At 39.4% G+C, this 16,296-nt stretch overlaps 1 protein-coding gene across 2 annotated transcripts in view; it reads right to left on the reverse strand.

Annotated features, from left to right (window-relative positions):
• Window positions 1-3,562: 3,562 nt before the first annotated feature.
• MET (MET proto-oncogene, receptor tyrosine kinase) overlaps window positions 3,563-16,296 on the reverse strand; it is a 115,028-nt gene continuing 102,294 nt past the window's right edge. For both annotated transcript variants that reach the window (XM_032304334.1, XM_032304333.1), the window contains 3 exons: window positions 15,069-15,234; window positions 5,876-6,012; window positions 3,563-5,767 (listed from right to left, as the gene is read on the reverse strand). In XM_032304334.1, coding sequence (XP_032160225.1) covers window positions 5,557-5,767; window positions 5,876-6,012; window positions 15,069-15,234 — 514 coding nt within the window. In that variant the 3' untranslated portion in view covers window positions 3,563-5,556. The remainder of the gene's footprint in view (window positions 5,768-5,875; window positions 6,013-15,068; window positions 15,235-16,296) is intronic.

Raw genomic sequence — 16,296 nt, forward strand, 5'->3', positions numbered from 1 at the left:
GTGGGTTAAGTCGCTGCCTTCGGCTCAGGTCATGATCTCAGGGTCCTGGGATCGAGTCCCGCATCGGGCTCTCTGCTCAGCAGGGAGCCTGCTTCCCTCTCTCTCTCTCTGCCTGCCTCTCTCTCCGTTTACTTGTGATCTCTGTCAAATAAATAAAATCTTTAAAAAAAAAAACCAGTATGGTATTGGATAAAAACAGACACATCAATCAGTGAAACAGAGTAGAGGGCTCAGAAATAAACCAATGCATATATGGTCAATTAATTTACAACATAGGAGCCAAGAATATACAATGGGGAAAGGACAATATTTTCAATAAATGGTGTTGAGAAAACCAAACAGCCACATGTAAAAGAAGGAAACTGACTACCATCTTACACCATACACAATAATTAACTCAAAATGAATTAAGGACTTGAACATAAAATCTGAAGCCATAAACTCCTAAAGAAAACATGGGCAGTAAACTCTTTGATATAGGTTTAGCAATGATTTTTTGAGTCTTCATGCCTAAAGCAATGGCAACAAAAGCAAAAATAAGTGGGCCTACATTAAACTAAAAAGCTTCTGCACAGGGGTACCTAGGTGGCTCAGTTGATTGAGTGTCTGGTCCTTGATTTCAGCTCAGGTCATGGTCTCAGGGTCTTGGGACTGAGCCCCATGTTGGGCTGTGTTGAGCATAGAGCCTGCTTGGGATTCTCTCTTTCTCTCTCTCCACCCTCCCCAGCTTGTGCATGCACAAGGACACACACTCTCTCTCTCTTTCAAAAACAAACAAGTAAACAAACAAGTTTCTGCACAGCAAAGGAAGCCACCAACAAAACAAAAAGCCAAGCTATAGAAAGAGAAAATATTTGCAAATCATTTATTTGATAAGGGTTTAATATCCAAAATATATAAAGAATTCAACCATTCAATAGCCCCCCACCCCAAAAAATTAAAAAACGGCAGAGGATCTGAAAAGACATTTTCCCAAAGATAGATAGATGGCTAACAAGACACATGAAAAGATGCTCAACATCACTAATAATCAGGGAAACAAAAACCAAAACCATAATGAGATACCACCTTACGCATTAGAACGGCTGTTCTCAAAAAGACAAAAAACAAGTGTTGATAAGGATATGGAGAAAAGGAAACCCTTGTGTGTTGTTGTTGGAAATGTAAATTGGAAAACAGTATGGAGGTTCTTCAAAAAATTAAAAATAGAACTACCTTTTGATTCAGTAACTTAACTTCTGGATATCTATCCAAAAGGGAAAAAAGCCTCTAATAACTCAAAAAAGATATATACATGTTCATTGCAGTATCACACACAAAAGCCAAGATATGGAAACCACTTTAGTGCCCATTGATAGATGAATGGATAAAGAAAATGTGGTATAGATATATAATGGACTATTATTCAGCTACAAAAAAGCTAATCTTGCCATTTGCCACAACATGGGTGGATCTTGAGGGTATCATGCTAAGTGAAGTCAGACAGAGAACAAATACCATATTATCTTATTTATATATATTTATATATATATGAGTCTCTAAAACAAACAAACAAACAAACAAACAAAAAACCCCCAAACTCACAGAAACAAAAGAACAACAACAACCCCCCCCCCCCCCCATGCTCATAGGTTTGGAGAACAGATTCATGGTAGCCGGAGGTGGGAGATAAGATTGGGAGAAATGGGTGAAGGAGGTTCAAAGACACAAACTTTCACTTACAAGCTGTGACGGCTCTTCAAAATAGTTTACAGATCTGAGAACCATGTATGGTTAACATATGTACCAGTTGTGTAATTTTGTCTCCATTAAATTCCTTGGGAGTGGGAATTCTTAGATCTCCATTACCTCGTACATGTGTTTGACATTTGTAGCTGCTCAATAAATATTAGTTGAATTAAGTGAAATACTAATCAATTTCTTTCATATAATGCTAACTTGTTTTTTGAACCAAATTGGGTAGGTTAATAATGTAAGACATTTGCGAACATTTGATGTGTTTTACAGGTTGTATGTTCCTTCTCTGTGTTTCTTTAAGGATGTAATCTGCTATGTAGGTCAAAAAGAACAAAAATATAATTGATGCCTACATGGTGGAGTGAAAAATCCTGTAATTAAAAATTCAGAGTGGGGCACCTGGATGGCTCAGTGGGTTAAGCCTCTGCTTTCAGCTCAGGATCTCAGCATCCTGAGATCAAGCCCTGCATCGGGCTCTCTGCTCAGCAAGGAGCCCGCTCCCCCACCCCCCGCCTGCCTCTCTGTCTACTCGTGGTCTCTTTCTGTCCAATAAATAAATCTTAAAAAAAAAAATTCAGAGTATCAGGGTGGCTCAGTCAGTTGGGTGTCTTACTCTTGATCCCGGGGTTGTGAATTCAAGCCCTGTGTTAGGCTCCACACTGGGCATGGAGCCTATTTAAAAAAATAATAATAAATAATCAGAGCATCAAGCAAAATTTGGTAAAGGAAGATCCTTTTATTCTTCTCCCTAAAAGGTCCTACCCTCCCCAGGCTACTATTCACCAATATCATGCTACATCAGTAATAACAGCATCTGTGGTGGTTTAAAGTGATCAAGGACAGGAAAATCTGGCTTCAGTTCAGCACTTATTTCAGAATCTACTAAGTGCCAGATACTAGGAATACAAAGACGAGAAGTTCTTATCCTTCAGGAGCATGGAGTCTGACTAAATTTCTTATAGAAGTCCATTTCTTGGCTGGGAGGGAGTTTGGCTGTGTACAAGGAGTGAATTCTCTCATAAAGGATCAGCCCCCATGTATGTTGCAGGCACCAGTTTAATTTTGGGTCTTTTGTGAAATCAGATTGCTCCAAAGTGCCACATGATTTTTAGATGACCGAAGTATCATATCTGAATTCCCTTACCATTCCAAGAATACTCACAGAGATAACCTGGAGGTATGTTCTCTAGTAGCTGGGGGCTCCTGAATGTTGCCAACCTATGTAGATAAAAGAGTAGTTTTAAGGGGCTAAGAAGGCTTCTCTCCTTCAACACCCAAGTAGATATCTCTCAGCCGGCTACGGTTTTTTTTTTTTTAAAGGAGAATTTTATTTTATTTTATTTATTTATTTGACAGACATCACAAGTAGGCAGAGAGAGAAGAGGAAGCAGGCTCCCTGCTGAGCAGAGAGCCCGATGCGGGGCTCGATCCCAGGACCCCGGGGCCACGACCTGAGCTGAAAGCAGAGGCTTTAACCCACTGAGCCACCCAGGCGCCCCCAGCTATGGCTTTTTAGCTTCATTGTTATACCTCTGGTCCAAGGCTGCAGCTTGCTGAAGAGCATCACGCTAATAGGAGGAGACAAGTGCTCAAGCACTTGTTGAAAGACAGAGAAATGTGGGTGATTTGGCAACTTGCCGCAGACCATTCTTAGAAAGACAGATCTTCCTGAGATTCAAGGATGCAGATTCCTTTAGCTGCCCAGGAATTTACTAAGGTTCTCATATATAGATGATCTTGATGCCGCCAGATGAAATCAATCTTAGACTTCCTCTGTCATTATGTAAATGGAATAGATAATCAAGCATGACTAGCAATAACCAACTCTCAGTAACAAGATGATACATTATTTTAATTGTATGATTTATCAAAACAACAACTATTAACATACAAAGTACCATTCAGCTCGACTGCAGGTAAAGGCAGTGACAAGTATCTAATGCTTAGAAGAACCACTTACTCTCACAATCTGTCCAGATGCATTAACCTAAGGACATGTTTATAAATAGCAAACATGATTTTCACATTGCAGCTTTCTCAAGCATATGTACAGGTGTGTCGTCTTGTTGATGGGTTGTTTCCACAAGCTCTTTCTGTTTTTGATGCATCACTCTCTGGATATTAGTAGAGGTATTTGTTTCTGCAGAGTTTTTTGTTACCCACCATTTGCAATATTTGTGCATCAATATCACACTTTACTCTTCTGAAACAATATTTAAATTGGATATATCTCGACCGTACAATTCCTTGTGTCTTCTGGTAAAATCCACCTCTGTCAAGGAGTATGGGTTGTAATCGCTCTCTTGCAACATCAGCCCAGCTCTACTATTGGGCTTCAGTGTAACACACCCTCTTTAGAGCCTGCTGCGTTAACCCTTGGCTTCAAGTCCTGGTGATGTAATGAGGGTGGGGTGTACTGGCAATCAGCACATTTCCTTATCACTATTTACAGCCATTGAGAACTATGCTTTTAGTAATCCAAGCCTGACATACCTTTTCTGAAATGTTCACAGTGCAGTATATTTGTGACCTAACAAAAGTTTTCTTATATCATTAAAAATAAACATTTTTATAAAAATATAATACTTTAAAAGTCTACATTGACAAAAACAGAGTATCCTGTGCCACATGCACTATACAGTAGTAAGCACAAAATCCCACAGAACAAAACATTACAAAAGTCCTGCCCAGAATAACTGTTCATCCAGGTGAAATGGCCAGAACTCTCAGTTGCTTTTATTTCCCCATAAAATATGTTTTGCTTCACACAAAGCATGTCCTAATGAAAAACTGGACTCCCCGAAAGTTTTATTATCTCCAGTTGTTTGTGAGGTGGGGAGCTGCCACCTGAGAAAGAGGCTAATATTTCCAGTTCATTGACCCTTTCTCTGCCCTACATGAGCCATGATAGGAAACAATGAACCTTTTAGTTAGATGTATTCTGCTTTAACAACATGCTGAGTTACCTTTAAAAACACCTATTGCAAATCACTTGTTTTCTTTTCAGAGTCGTCATAAAAAAAAAAAAATAGACAAACGATCTAAATGTCCACAATCATCAGAACAGTATCATTCTCAGTTGATTTCTAAATGACAACTAAGTTTTTCATTGTGACTAAGCTATTTTATGAGAACCTTCTTAATGTCATCTATATACAATACATAAATGTCCCTATTAATTTATAAACACCTTTCATATCCTGCCATTTTGAAATGTTCACTGTGTTGTCTTTGGATATTTCTCCATTAAAAGGAATGTGATACAAAAATTTAAAAGGGAATGTTTGCCTAATGGGCAAATGACAACATCAGTAATAAAAAATACTAGTGACCATACAACTCATGAAAGTTCTTTGAAATACTTAAATTGCAAATGAATGGCTTGGTACTGGGGCCACATCTGTCCCGGACTTTACCATTTCTTCTGAATTTTCTGTGACCAAGAAGTCCTCAAAATTCATTGCCTCTGTTTCTCATATGGAATCATGTAGGATCCTGATTTTTAAAAATTTCGACCTGGAATTCAGGTTTTGGCCTGAAAGCACAGGAGCATCATCACAGCTGTGGGGTTTCTGTTGGTCACTGGCCCATGGGACAAAGCTTCTGGATCTGATGCTCCGTCAGCTGAGAAATTAGCTAGAGTCCAGTCATTTTAAATAGCAATATAAAGTCCTATAATAGTGCAATCTTGGCAAAAGCAAAAATATCTGGTGCCCTTTCAATGGCCAGGCAGTGAAAAAAAAATTGAACAAAGTGTAGACTATTGTTTGGCAAGTTCTGTGATGCTTCTCAGAAGGGGGCTTGTGAGGTATCCATCTGTCATGTGTCCCCCTCGCCATCAATGTTATCTTGTGATGACAACAGGGAAGGGTATGGAGCAACACATTTGACATTCACATAGGTAGCGTTCACATGGACGTAGTGCTCCCCAATGAAAGTAGAGAATATTGCTGATATCCTGGAGACCAGTTCAGAAAAAGATGGGCGCAGCTCAGCTTTAGGATGCCAGCACTTGAGCATCACTTCATATCTATTTCAAAAAGGAAGAAATGCTATGAGAGACATTGTAAAGGCAAGCGTTTTGGTAAAAGTCAAGAACATAGGAATGACAGAAGATTCTTTTGAAATTCCTACTTACAAGGGATCTGGGCAGTACTCGGGTTGTAGGAGCCTTCTGCCTTGCAACAAGTAAACTGTTATGTCAAAGGTATTGACATCAGGATAAGGTGGTGCTCCTCTTGTCATCAGTTCCCAGAGGAGCACGCCAAAGGACCACTGGTCAAACAATGGAAGGGAGAATCAAGGTGAGGACTGTGACCGTATGAACGTGAAAGGTGATCAGTAAGTCTTGATAACTAAATTTGGCTTAGTATATTCAATACTATTGGTTGTTGGTGCAAAAATTTCCTTAAAGGCAATTAGTAAGCTGTACATTTTATGATTACACCAGAATTAGATAAGGTTTAGATTATAAATAAATGCAAAGTTTTTAAAAAGACTATCTGAAGTCCACATCATGACTAAGATTTCATCTGTAGTTAGTACAGTAGTTTCCAGGTTCTTATAGGGTCAAAGCATTACCATGTTTCTATCCTTCTCCTTTCTAACAGTTTCACTACAAATTTACATTACTCATAAAAGAAAAAGATGAAGAAAGCTTTCCAAGATTTAAATTTGTTAAGCTTCTGAATGAATGTGAATACTCTTTTAAGAAATGTGACCATAAACAAAAAACCCAAGAAACAAAAAAGAGATGTAACCACATCTAACTGTTGATGTTAAAAGGCAAACTCTAAGTCAGTGTAAGTAGAAATCCATATTAAAAATCAGAAGTGATAAAATTGCTAGGCAAGAAGGTTCTCTATAAAACTCATTTCAATAAAATAAATGTAATTTAAAAATGTTAAAATACAAGATTGATATAAAACAGCTGTATTAGTACTTGGTAGGAATATTGTAGGGAGACAGAGAGGTTATGTGACGTGTTAGAAATTCCCCCAATAAATGTGAATTCATACCGGGATAAACATTTAAGAGTTCCTAACTCTTGGGTCTTACTTGGTCTACTAAACTACACTAAGTATGCAATTTCTTGATTGAAAGCTACTCAGAATACACTAGGTCATGCATATTATCTCCTCCTGGACATGTGCCAAGGTGAGATGACACAAAGAGAGTACTTTGGCATGTGCGGGTCACCCCTGGCCAAAGACCCTGGACATCAGCTCTTCCTTAGCAACATGTCTAGGCCACTCACAGACTAAGAACCATATGGGGGTTGAAATGAGGCCCTGAGAAAAAGGAGGTTTGGAGGGAAAGGAGAACACAGACCAGATAGGCAGATCAGGAAAATAGAACATTGAAAGGCAAGTGCAGCTTCTAGCATTCAGCCAGGAGAATAAAGCATGTCTATCTGAACAATACCACAGTTGATATTGTAGTTGCTGATACAAATCTCCATTAATGGTGATTTTGTTTGCCCAAGTGCAAGAACTCTTTAAGGCCACTGACTACCTTGATTTAAATAGAGAAAATACTCTTTCCCAGGTGGGAACTAGATAACTTTGCTGTCCCCTGAAGCCTCTCAAAATCTGAGTTTCCAAAGACTGAAAATCTTTATGAATCACTTCTGACAACTTCACTGTGTTAACCTTTAAGTTCCAGAATTTGCATTAAAATTTAAATCAGTTTAACAGGTATCTACTGATAGTTGGTGCACAGGTAGGTTACTGTCCAAGTTACTAGATGGGCCTAAGGTTGATTTAACAGGGTTAAATCACTGTCACATATAACCAACTGTCATATAGAACAGTAAGACAGAATACCTAACACAGAGCAATAATAGAAAAGAGGTACAAATGCTGTGAAAAGTCGGAGATAATAGTGGGGTCCTGAGAAAGGCTTCAGAAAAAAGGTGACAATAAAGCAGATTTGGAAGAATGGGGAGCATTTGTTTTCCAAGTACACAGAATGTGAGGGCAGGAAGAGTGTTCTGGATGGAGCGAATGGGCCCAGTGGTGAGAGAACAATAGGTCACTCTGCTTGATGTGTGGAGGGGAGGTACATCAGGGATGGATAAGGTTGAAACGGACCCTGTTGTGGGGGTTTCTGAATGCTGAAAGTGGGTTAAGATGAAATGGATGAGGTGTGCAGTTGAGCTCCCTGACCTACCTGTAAATACTACACTTTAGACAAATAGGAGAAGCCCATTCACATTAGAAGATTGCTGGAGGGAGTGTTCTGAACAAGAATAGGTGAGGGGTGCTACTGCATCTTGGCAACACGGAGTCCAATGAAACTAAACTACCAAATTAGGGTATATAAGCCAGGAACAGCCGTCATGTCCTTTAAGAAAAGATTATTTTATTTAATCCTTATAACAACCCTGTAATGTATTTGGTTTTGTAGATGCTTTAAGGATGAGGAAACCACAGTTTTGAGAGGCTGATTACTTGTCTGTGATTGGTCTCCTAACCTATAGCCTAGGATGTAGGTGGGTCTAGTGGCAAATTCACAAAAACGGGGGCAGAGCTGGGTAAATTTCTGAGGAATTACAGGATTGGGCACTGTCTGGGAATCAGAGGAGGGTTGGAAGAGTCAGGGGATAGGAGTGGTGAAAGAGAGAGGCAGCTTGCAGGGAAAGCACAGTACTGCCTACAATAGCTTGGGACTGACAAGGTAGTGAAGGAAGAGAATGAAGCTGACCTAGAAGAGAGAGAGGCTGGGGGTGAGGAAGGGACAGAAAGAAGGAGAAACAAAGAAGGGGAAAGGGAGAAGGGGAGGAAGAAAGAGAGGGAGAGGTAAGTGCACTGTGCATTAGGAATGATGGAAAGAAGTCAGTTTTAGTTTCTAGACAGGAGAGCTCTGCCATTCATGTTTACTGTGTGGATGGACCAGCCCTTCTGAATATCTGAGCACCAGCAGTGGGCTTGTCTGAAGAATCTCTGCTTAACTTTATCAAAGGTGAAGATGGAAGAAGTTATTAGACATGAGAAACAAAGTCATAAAAAGTGATAGAAAGTGACACAGCTGAGTGTGCAAGGAATGGAGACAGCCAGCTTTGAGGACTAAAGATTGGGTAAACTGAGATAGAACACATTTTGTAAAAAACCCACAACTGATTAAAAAATGGATAAATTCATAAAATTTTATCAACTGATAAACTGATAACATTTTCAATAAAATTTAAAATTTCTGCTCTTTGAAAGATACCAGTAAAAAAAATGAAAAGGCAAGGCACAGACTAGAAAAATATATTTGCAAAAACATGTATCTGATAACAAGTGCCTGTAATCCAAAATATATAAGGAACTCTTAACAACTCGATAATAAAGAAATAAACTGGGAAAAAAATCAAATACTTAAAAAAAATGGGGTAGGACTTGAGCACACACTTCGCTAAAGGAGACAGAAGGATGGTAAATTAGCACAAGAAAAGATGCGTAATGTTATTAGTCATTTGGGAAATATGAATTGAAAAGAAAATGAGACACCACTACAGCCTACTAGAATGGCTAAAACTCCCAAACTGACAATGCCAAGTGCAGGTGAGGATGCTGAACAACTACAACTCTTACATATTACTGTTAGGAATATAAAATGATATAGGTACTGTGGCAAACAGTAGACAGTTTCTTATAAAGTTAAATACACACTTATCTTACAAACCGGTAATCCTACTTTACCCGAAAGAAATAAACCTTCACACGCAAAACCTTCAAGCAAATGTTTAGCAATAGTAACTATGTATAAGAACTGCTTTAAACTGGAAAGAACGCGAATGTCCTTCAAACTGGTGAAGGGATAAACAAAATGTGGAATATCTGTACAATGGAATACCACTCAGAAGTAAAAAGGAATGACTTACTCTGTTGTGAAAAACGGTATGGAGATTCCTCAAAAAATTAAAAATAGAAATGACTGAAAAAAACACTACCATATGATCCAGCAATCCTACTTCTGGGTACATATTCAAAGGAAATGAAATCAGCATCTTGAGATATTTTCACACGCATGTTCATAGCTACATTATTCACCATAGCCCAGAGATGGAGGCAACCCTAATGCCTATCAACAGATGAATAAAGAATATGTGGTATATACATATAATCTAATATTCTTTTGCTTAAAAAAAATCCTGTCAGATGCTACATCAGTGGATCTTGAGAACATTATGCTAAATGAAATAAACCAGTCTCAAAAAAAACAATTACCACATGACTCCACTTGTATGAGGTATCTAAAGTAGTCAAGCTCTTAGAAACACATAGGCAGTCAGGAGGGGGGAAAGGGGAGTTATTCAATGGGTATAGAGTTTCAGTTTTGCAAAATGAAGAAGTTGTACAGATCGGTTGTACAACATGTATCTAGTTAACACTACAGCACCATACACTTAAAAATAGTTGAGATGGTCAATTTCCTCTTCTGTGTTCTTTGATACAATTTAAAAAAAAGGGAGAACATCTAGACACACTGATACTACTGATACAACATGGATAACTCACATGCATTATGCTAAGTGAAAGGAGACAGACTCAAAGGCTATCTACTATATGACTCCATTTATAGGACACCTAGGAAAGGTAAAACTGTAGAGACACGAAACAGACCAGTGCTTTCTAGGCCCTAGGGGTAGGCTAGGGGTTGACTATAAAGGGCACTGATAGAACAGTTCTATATCTTGGCTGTGGTGGTGAGGTTCACACGACTGTAGGCATTCTTCAGAACTTGATGGACCATACATGAAAAAGTAGAGTTGGTATATTGCATAATGAGGATGCCATTAATAGAAATAAAGAAGGGAAGAACTGATAGTTGGCAGGAAAGAACTGGACTTTGAACATGGTAACTTTGTGATGCTGATGAAAACAATCCAGGAAGAGAGATTCAAAGGCAATTATAGAATGGTTGAAATGTTGAGGGAGGTTGATACATAAAGACCTCTCTCCACCCAAGGAAATTCCCGAGTGACAGTTGCATGTAGGATGTGAGAGAAAGAAGAGAAACCATCAAATCTGAAGAAAACATAACCCAGAAGCAAAAGGGAAACCAGATGGTACAGTGTCCCAGAAACCAGAGGAGGAGGACATTTTGGGAAGGAAGAGTTTGACACTGTTAAGTGCTGACATGGGGTGAAAGAGCTTGCTGACTGAACAACCGAGAAGTTAATACTGACTCTGATGGCTGCACTCTGTACAAGAATGGGTATGAGAAACTGCGGAGGGACACTTCTACCTGGTTTGAATGGGCTTCAAGAGAATTTCAGATTTTAGCTGAACTCCATTTGGGCATTTGTGAGAAAGTGGACCTTTCCATAAGCAGGCAAGTTTTTGCTTATAGGAAGTTCTCTACGTACAAGCTTATCACATGCTTTTGAAAATGTTCCATGTCAACATTCAAAAGATTGTGCTATCTTGGAAATTAAAGCTAATACAAATTTGTCCATGCAGTCAATAACCATTTGCCAAAGCAGCACTGCACGTGGATTACTCTTGTTCCCCCTTTATGTAGTAGAATAGAACATCTTTCAATGAGAGGGAAAGAGACATAGCACTTTGTATCTATAGAAGCCTCCATAAATTTCCAGTCAGGTATCAGAGTGAAGTTGCTGTCTGAGAAGTGCTGGCCTCTGTGTTGTGTGTACATGTGTGGAGGTAGTAATGTGTGTGTGGGCTTGTCTAAAAGCTCAGAATCACAACTCTTGCCTTAAACATTTAAGATTTCATCAGATTCTTTTTTTTGTTTTGTCTTAAAAGTTTGGCTGAGATGTAATTTATGTATTATAAAACTTGCCATTTTTTAGTGTGGGTCAATGATGTGTAGTGTACTTATTTGTGTGGCAATTGTCACAATTCGGTTTTTAAAAAATATTTTTAAAAAGATTTTATTTATTTATTTGATGGAGACATAGAGAACAAGCAGGGGTAGCAGCAGGCAGAGAGAGAAACAGGCTTCCCGCTGAGCAGGGAGCCCGATGTGAGACTTGATCCCAGGACCCTGGGATCATGACCTGAGCTGAAGGCAGCTGCTTAACTGACAGAACCACCCAGGCACTCTAAAATATTTATTTATTTTAGAGAGAGAGAGAGAGAGAAAGAACTTCAAGCAGGTTCCCCACTGAGCATGGAGTCTGAGGCCAGGCTGGATCTCATGACCCTGAGATCATTACCTGAGCCAAAAATCAAGAGTTGGCTGCTAACCCGACTGAGTCACCAAGACAGCCCCACGATTCAGTTTTTAGATCAATTCCAATATCCCAGAAAGTTCCCCAGGCGTGTTTTTAGTCAATCTTTGCTCTTGCTCTCAGACCCAGGCAACCCTTGATCTATATTTTTTGTCTCTCTAGATTTGCCTCTTTCTAGAAATTTCATATAAATTGAATCATTCAATATACAATCTTTTGAGTCTGTCTTCTTTTGCTGGACCTGATAGCTTTGAGGTTTATCCATGTTGTAGCAGGCATTAGTTCCCTTATAGTGCTGAATGGTATTATTCCATTGTGTGGAAATGACCTGTTTTACTTATCCATTCACCAGCTGATGGACATTAGGATTGCTCCTTTTTTTTTTTTTCTTATTATGAATACTACTATTATGAACGTTCATGTTCAAGTCTTTGTGTGGGCACATGTTTCCATGTGCTTATTGCTAGCTATTCATATATCTCTTTGATAAAAGGTCTATTCAAATCTTTTGTCTATTTAAAAAATTTGAGTTATTTTGTCTTATTGAACTCAATAAGTAAGGGTCGGTCTGGTTCTTAATGGCAGACAAACAGTCCGGATGGAACGTATACTCTTTGAGGACAGGTTAATTCTCCCTACCTTATACCTTCACCTGCCACCATCACTAACATGTTCTGAGCCTACCTCTTTAGCACTCATTTCTTTGATCTCTTTCAGAATCTTTCAGGATCAAAATCCCAGGTGTTACACTCTAGCATGTACTATTACATTCTCTCATTAATCGTAGCCACTCCGAAGTCCCATCCCTCCACCAGGTCCTGCAACACATTTATTAAAAACAACTCCCAGTCACTCAACTTAGTCTTTAATGTCTTCCCCACTTCCTCAGGAACTGAAACTCTGCTTTCACTTGAAGACCACAGTGTCTTTGAAACCTGCTGACTCACTGGGAGGAGGGTGACTTCTTGCTTCCCAATGCCACACTCAGATCTCTGTCCCCTGTCACCTCTTAACAGCTGCCAGCCGTTTCTCTTCTGAAGGCTATGCTCTCCATTATTATTATTTTTTTGCCTACCTTGTTTGCAGATGGTGCCAGTTAACATTTTTTCCCTTTTCAATTCTTATCTTCAAGGACTGAAAATTCATATTTCTCTACCTCTATACATCACAGTCCTCTTGACTTACTACGAGCAAATAGAGTAAGAATACTCTCTATCCCATTCAACACCTAGGCTCCTCAACCCATTCTAGAACTCCAAATCATTCAAATCACTCAGTTTTCAAGGCTGTTTTTGTGTACTAAGTAGCACTGGATCCTGATGAGAATACCCCATTTCTTCCTGAAACTTTCTCTTCCTCTGGTTCTCATGACAGCCTCTTCTAGGTCTCCTACCTCTCTGCTTTTCTCCTTCATTTCCTATGCATAGGTTCTCCTGAGTAATTGTTTTTGGCCGCTAAAAAGTCTAGTTCTACCTGTGACCTCTGCTATGGAATGAACTGTGGACCCTCTACCCCCATTCATATATTAAAACTCTAATTCTCAGAGTGAGTGATGGTATTAGGAGGTGGGGACTCTGGGAGATAATTAATTTAGATGAAGGTGGAACCCTCCAGATGGCATTGGTGCCCTCATGAGAGGAGATACTGGAAGCTTACTCTTGCTCTTTCTCCTGCACGAGGACACAGTGCAAGCCAGGAAGCGGGCTCTCGCCAGAACCCGACCATGCTGGCACCGTGATCTCACACTTGCAGCCTCCAGAATTGTGAGAAATAAATGTCTATTGTTTAAGCCACCCAGTCTGTGGTATTTTGTTATGGCAGCCCGAGTTGAATAACATAACTAATTAGGCTGTACAAGCTACAGAGCCACATTTCCAAATGCCTAATGGACATTTCTGCTTGGATATCTCACTCCCAAGTCAGACTCAGTAAGTTCAAGCCTCAACTGGTATTTTCCCCCCTCATCCAGCTTTTACTCCTTTGCTTCACATATGTGTTATTGCATTAGCATATAACTTTGCTAATTTTTGACTTTTATCAATTTCTTGCTATATATTGTTGTTATTACCTCTGAGATGCTTTTCCTTCCATCTCTTTTCTGTTCTACATTTCTGTATTATTTCAAGTTTTTTCTGAAATTTCATCTGCCTGCATCTACTCCTCTCAGAACACCTTACAGAATAAAGAAAGACTACAGTATTGTCTGATTATACTTTAATGTTTCCACATGGCCAGAGAAGAAATTCCAGACTCCCTAGTTTGCTTTCCAAGAACCATGATCTAGTATGAATATATTTTCCCCAGTTTATCCTTAGAACTTCCCCCGGTGCCTTCTATTTTTGTGAAATCACCCACTGCTTACTGTTTCCTTAGAACTTTAAAAATGCATATACTTTCCTGCCCCTTGGCCTCCCCTGGATTAGTAATCATTTCACTGCCCATTCTGTCCTCCTTTAAGGCCTATACCAAGCACCACATCCTCTATGAGCTGGAAGGGAAGTAAGGAATCTGGCTGCCCACCAGAATCTCTCCCACCCTCAGGTCTCAGTGCATGCCTTTTGTAGCTTGTTCTATGCAAGGATGATCTTTATAGATAAAAAAGGGCATGTTTCTAGATCTCTCTCTTTTTTTAAAGTAGACTGCCCGCCCAACATGAGGCCTGAACTTACCACCTGACCCTGAGCCAGCCAGGCACCAAGAAGGGCACATTTCTAGCTGGGTGCAGGAATAATGCCCTCACTGCTAGGCTTGTCTCAGGTATGGCTTTCAGATTTCTCGAGGTGCATTTTAGCTGCTTTTGAGCGATGAGTGGCTGCACTAATCCCAAGTCTACTTTGTGTGACAGTTATTGACGGACATGCCTTCTCTTCCCTGCCAAGTCAAAGTTCCTGGAGTACAGACTTCAGGCCTGGTTCAGCTCTGGGCTTCCTAAGGACCTAGCATGGTGTGCTGCTAGACAAATGTTTTTTGATAAACGAATGGATTTATGAAAACAGACTATGGGTTAGACAATCAAAGTGATTTATACTTATGAAGAAACTGAAACAAAAGTTTTCCTTTTGTGAAAAAATAAAATAGCCATAAAACTACTAAGAATGTTGGGTATGATAGTAAAAGAGGAGAAGGCCAGGGATGATCAGTACATTACCACATCTGACTTGGTGGTAAACTTCTGAGTTTGCAGACTTTCTAAAGCCATCCACTTCACGGGCAGCTTGGCACCTGTTTTGTTGTGTACGCTATAGTATTCTTTATCATACATGTCTCTGGCAAGACCAAAATCAGCAACCTTGACAGTGAATTTTTCATCCAGCCTATGGAAAGGACAAAAATTATTACTGGTGGCTGAAACAGGATAATTTACAGTGATTCTGAATATCTACAGGTCAGAACAATAGCTTCATATCTGAAATCCATAACTTTTGCAGAGTCATTAACACTAAATTACAACAGAATTCTTGAATGAAAATGCTCACCATTTTTATTACAAATTCAACAGGTCAAGGAAAGAGATCAATGAATGATGTGGTATAAAAAAATCCCTTTTGCTTTAATGGTAATAAAGTTGGTCCTCCCCCTCCTCGTTTTCCTTGTTGCTAAATCAAGTATGCTAACTGACTCCCCCTAGCAATTGCAGATCTCTGCTTGTTATTTTACTAGTAATACTCAGCTTCTACGGGGGAGATATGACAGAGGACTTTTACTCTACTTTTTCTTTCTCAGATGGGCTAGGTTATTACATAAAACTCATATATCCCACCACTGTGTAACAGAGAAATAGGATACGTAGTAAATCCTCTAACAAAAACAGCAAGGCTCAACAAAAACCAATTTCCGCTATCTGAGGCTATGTATCCTTTGTTTAAGCTGGCTTTTATGTAGTTACATTGACCAAAACCAAGGTAGGAAATTAATAGCACAGCTCTCTCATTCACACATACCATAAGTCATGAATCAGTGCTATGTGAGGAAAGCACTGAATCCATTACAAACTGTTGATTGTTGAGTTATACAGCCCAGGCAGCCAGACACAAATAAAGCTCTTTGTATATTCATTCCCAAATACCATTTTTGGTATGGCTTCTGCAGGCTGACTTCAAATCCAGTCTTAGGAAGTTGCAATATGTTGGTATTTGTGTTACCAGCCCTCTCCTTTTCATTGTAAAATGCTGAAGATCAAATTCTCCCTCCCAAACACTAATGCAGTGTGAAACCACAACATTGGGGGCTACTGGTGGGAAGGGAAAAGAAAAGCAAAAGCACAGAACAGCTGTTTAAGACCCCCTCTGGAGAATTCCTTTTAAATTCTCCATTTGATAAAGCCTGAAAGCCCCACCTACCTCCCCAGTGCTTACATATCAGATTTAAAACTATAA

Source organism: Mustela erminea, chromosome 11, assembly GCF_009829155.1.
Source record: "Mustela erminea isolate mMusErm1 chromosome 11, mMusErm1.Pri, whole genome shotgun sequence".
NCBI lineage: Eukaryota > Metazoa > Chordata > Mammalia > Carnivora > Mustelidae > Mustela > Mustela erminea.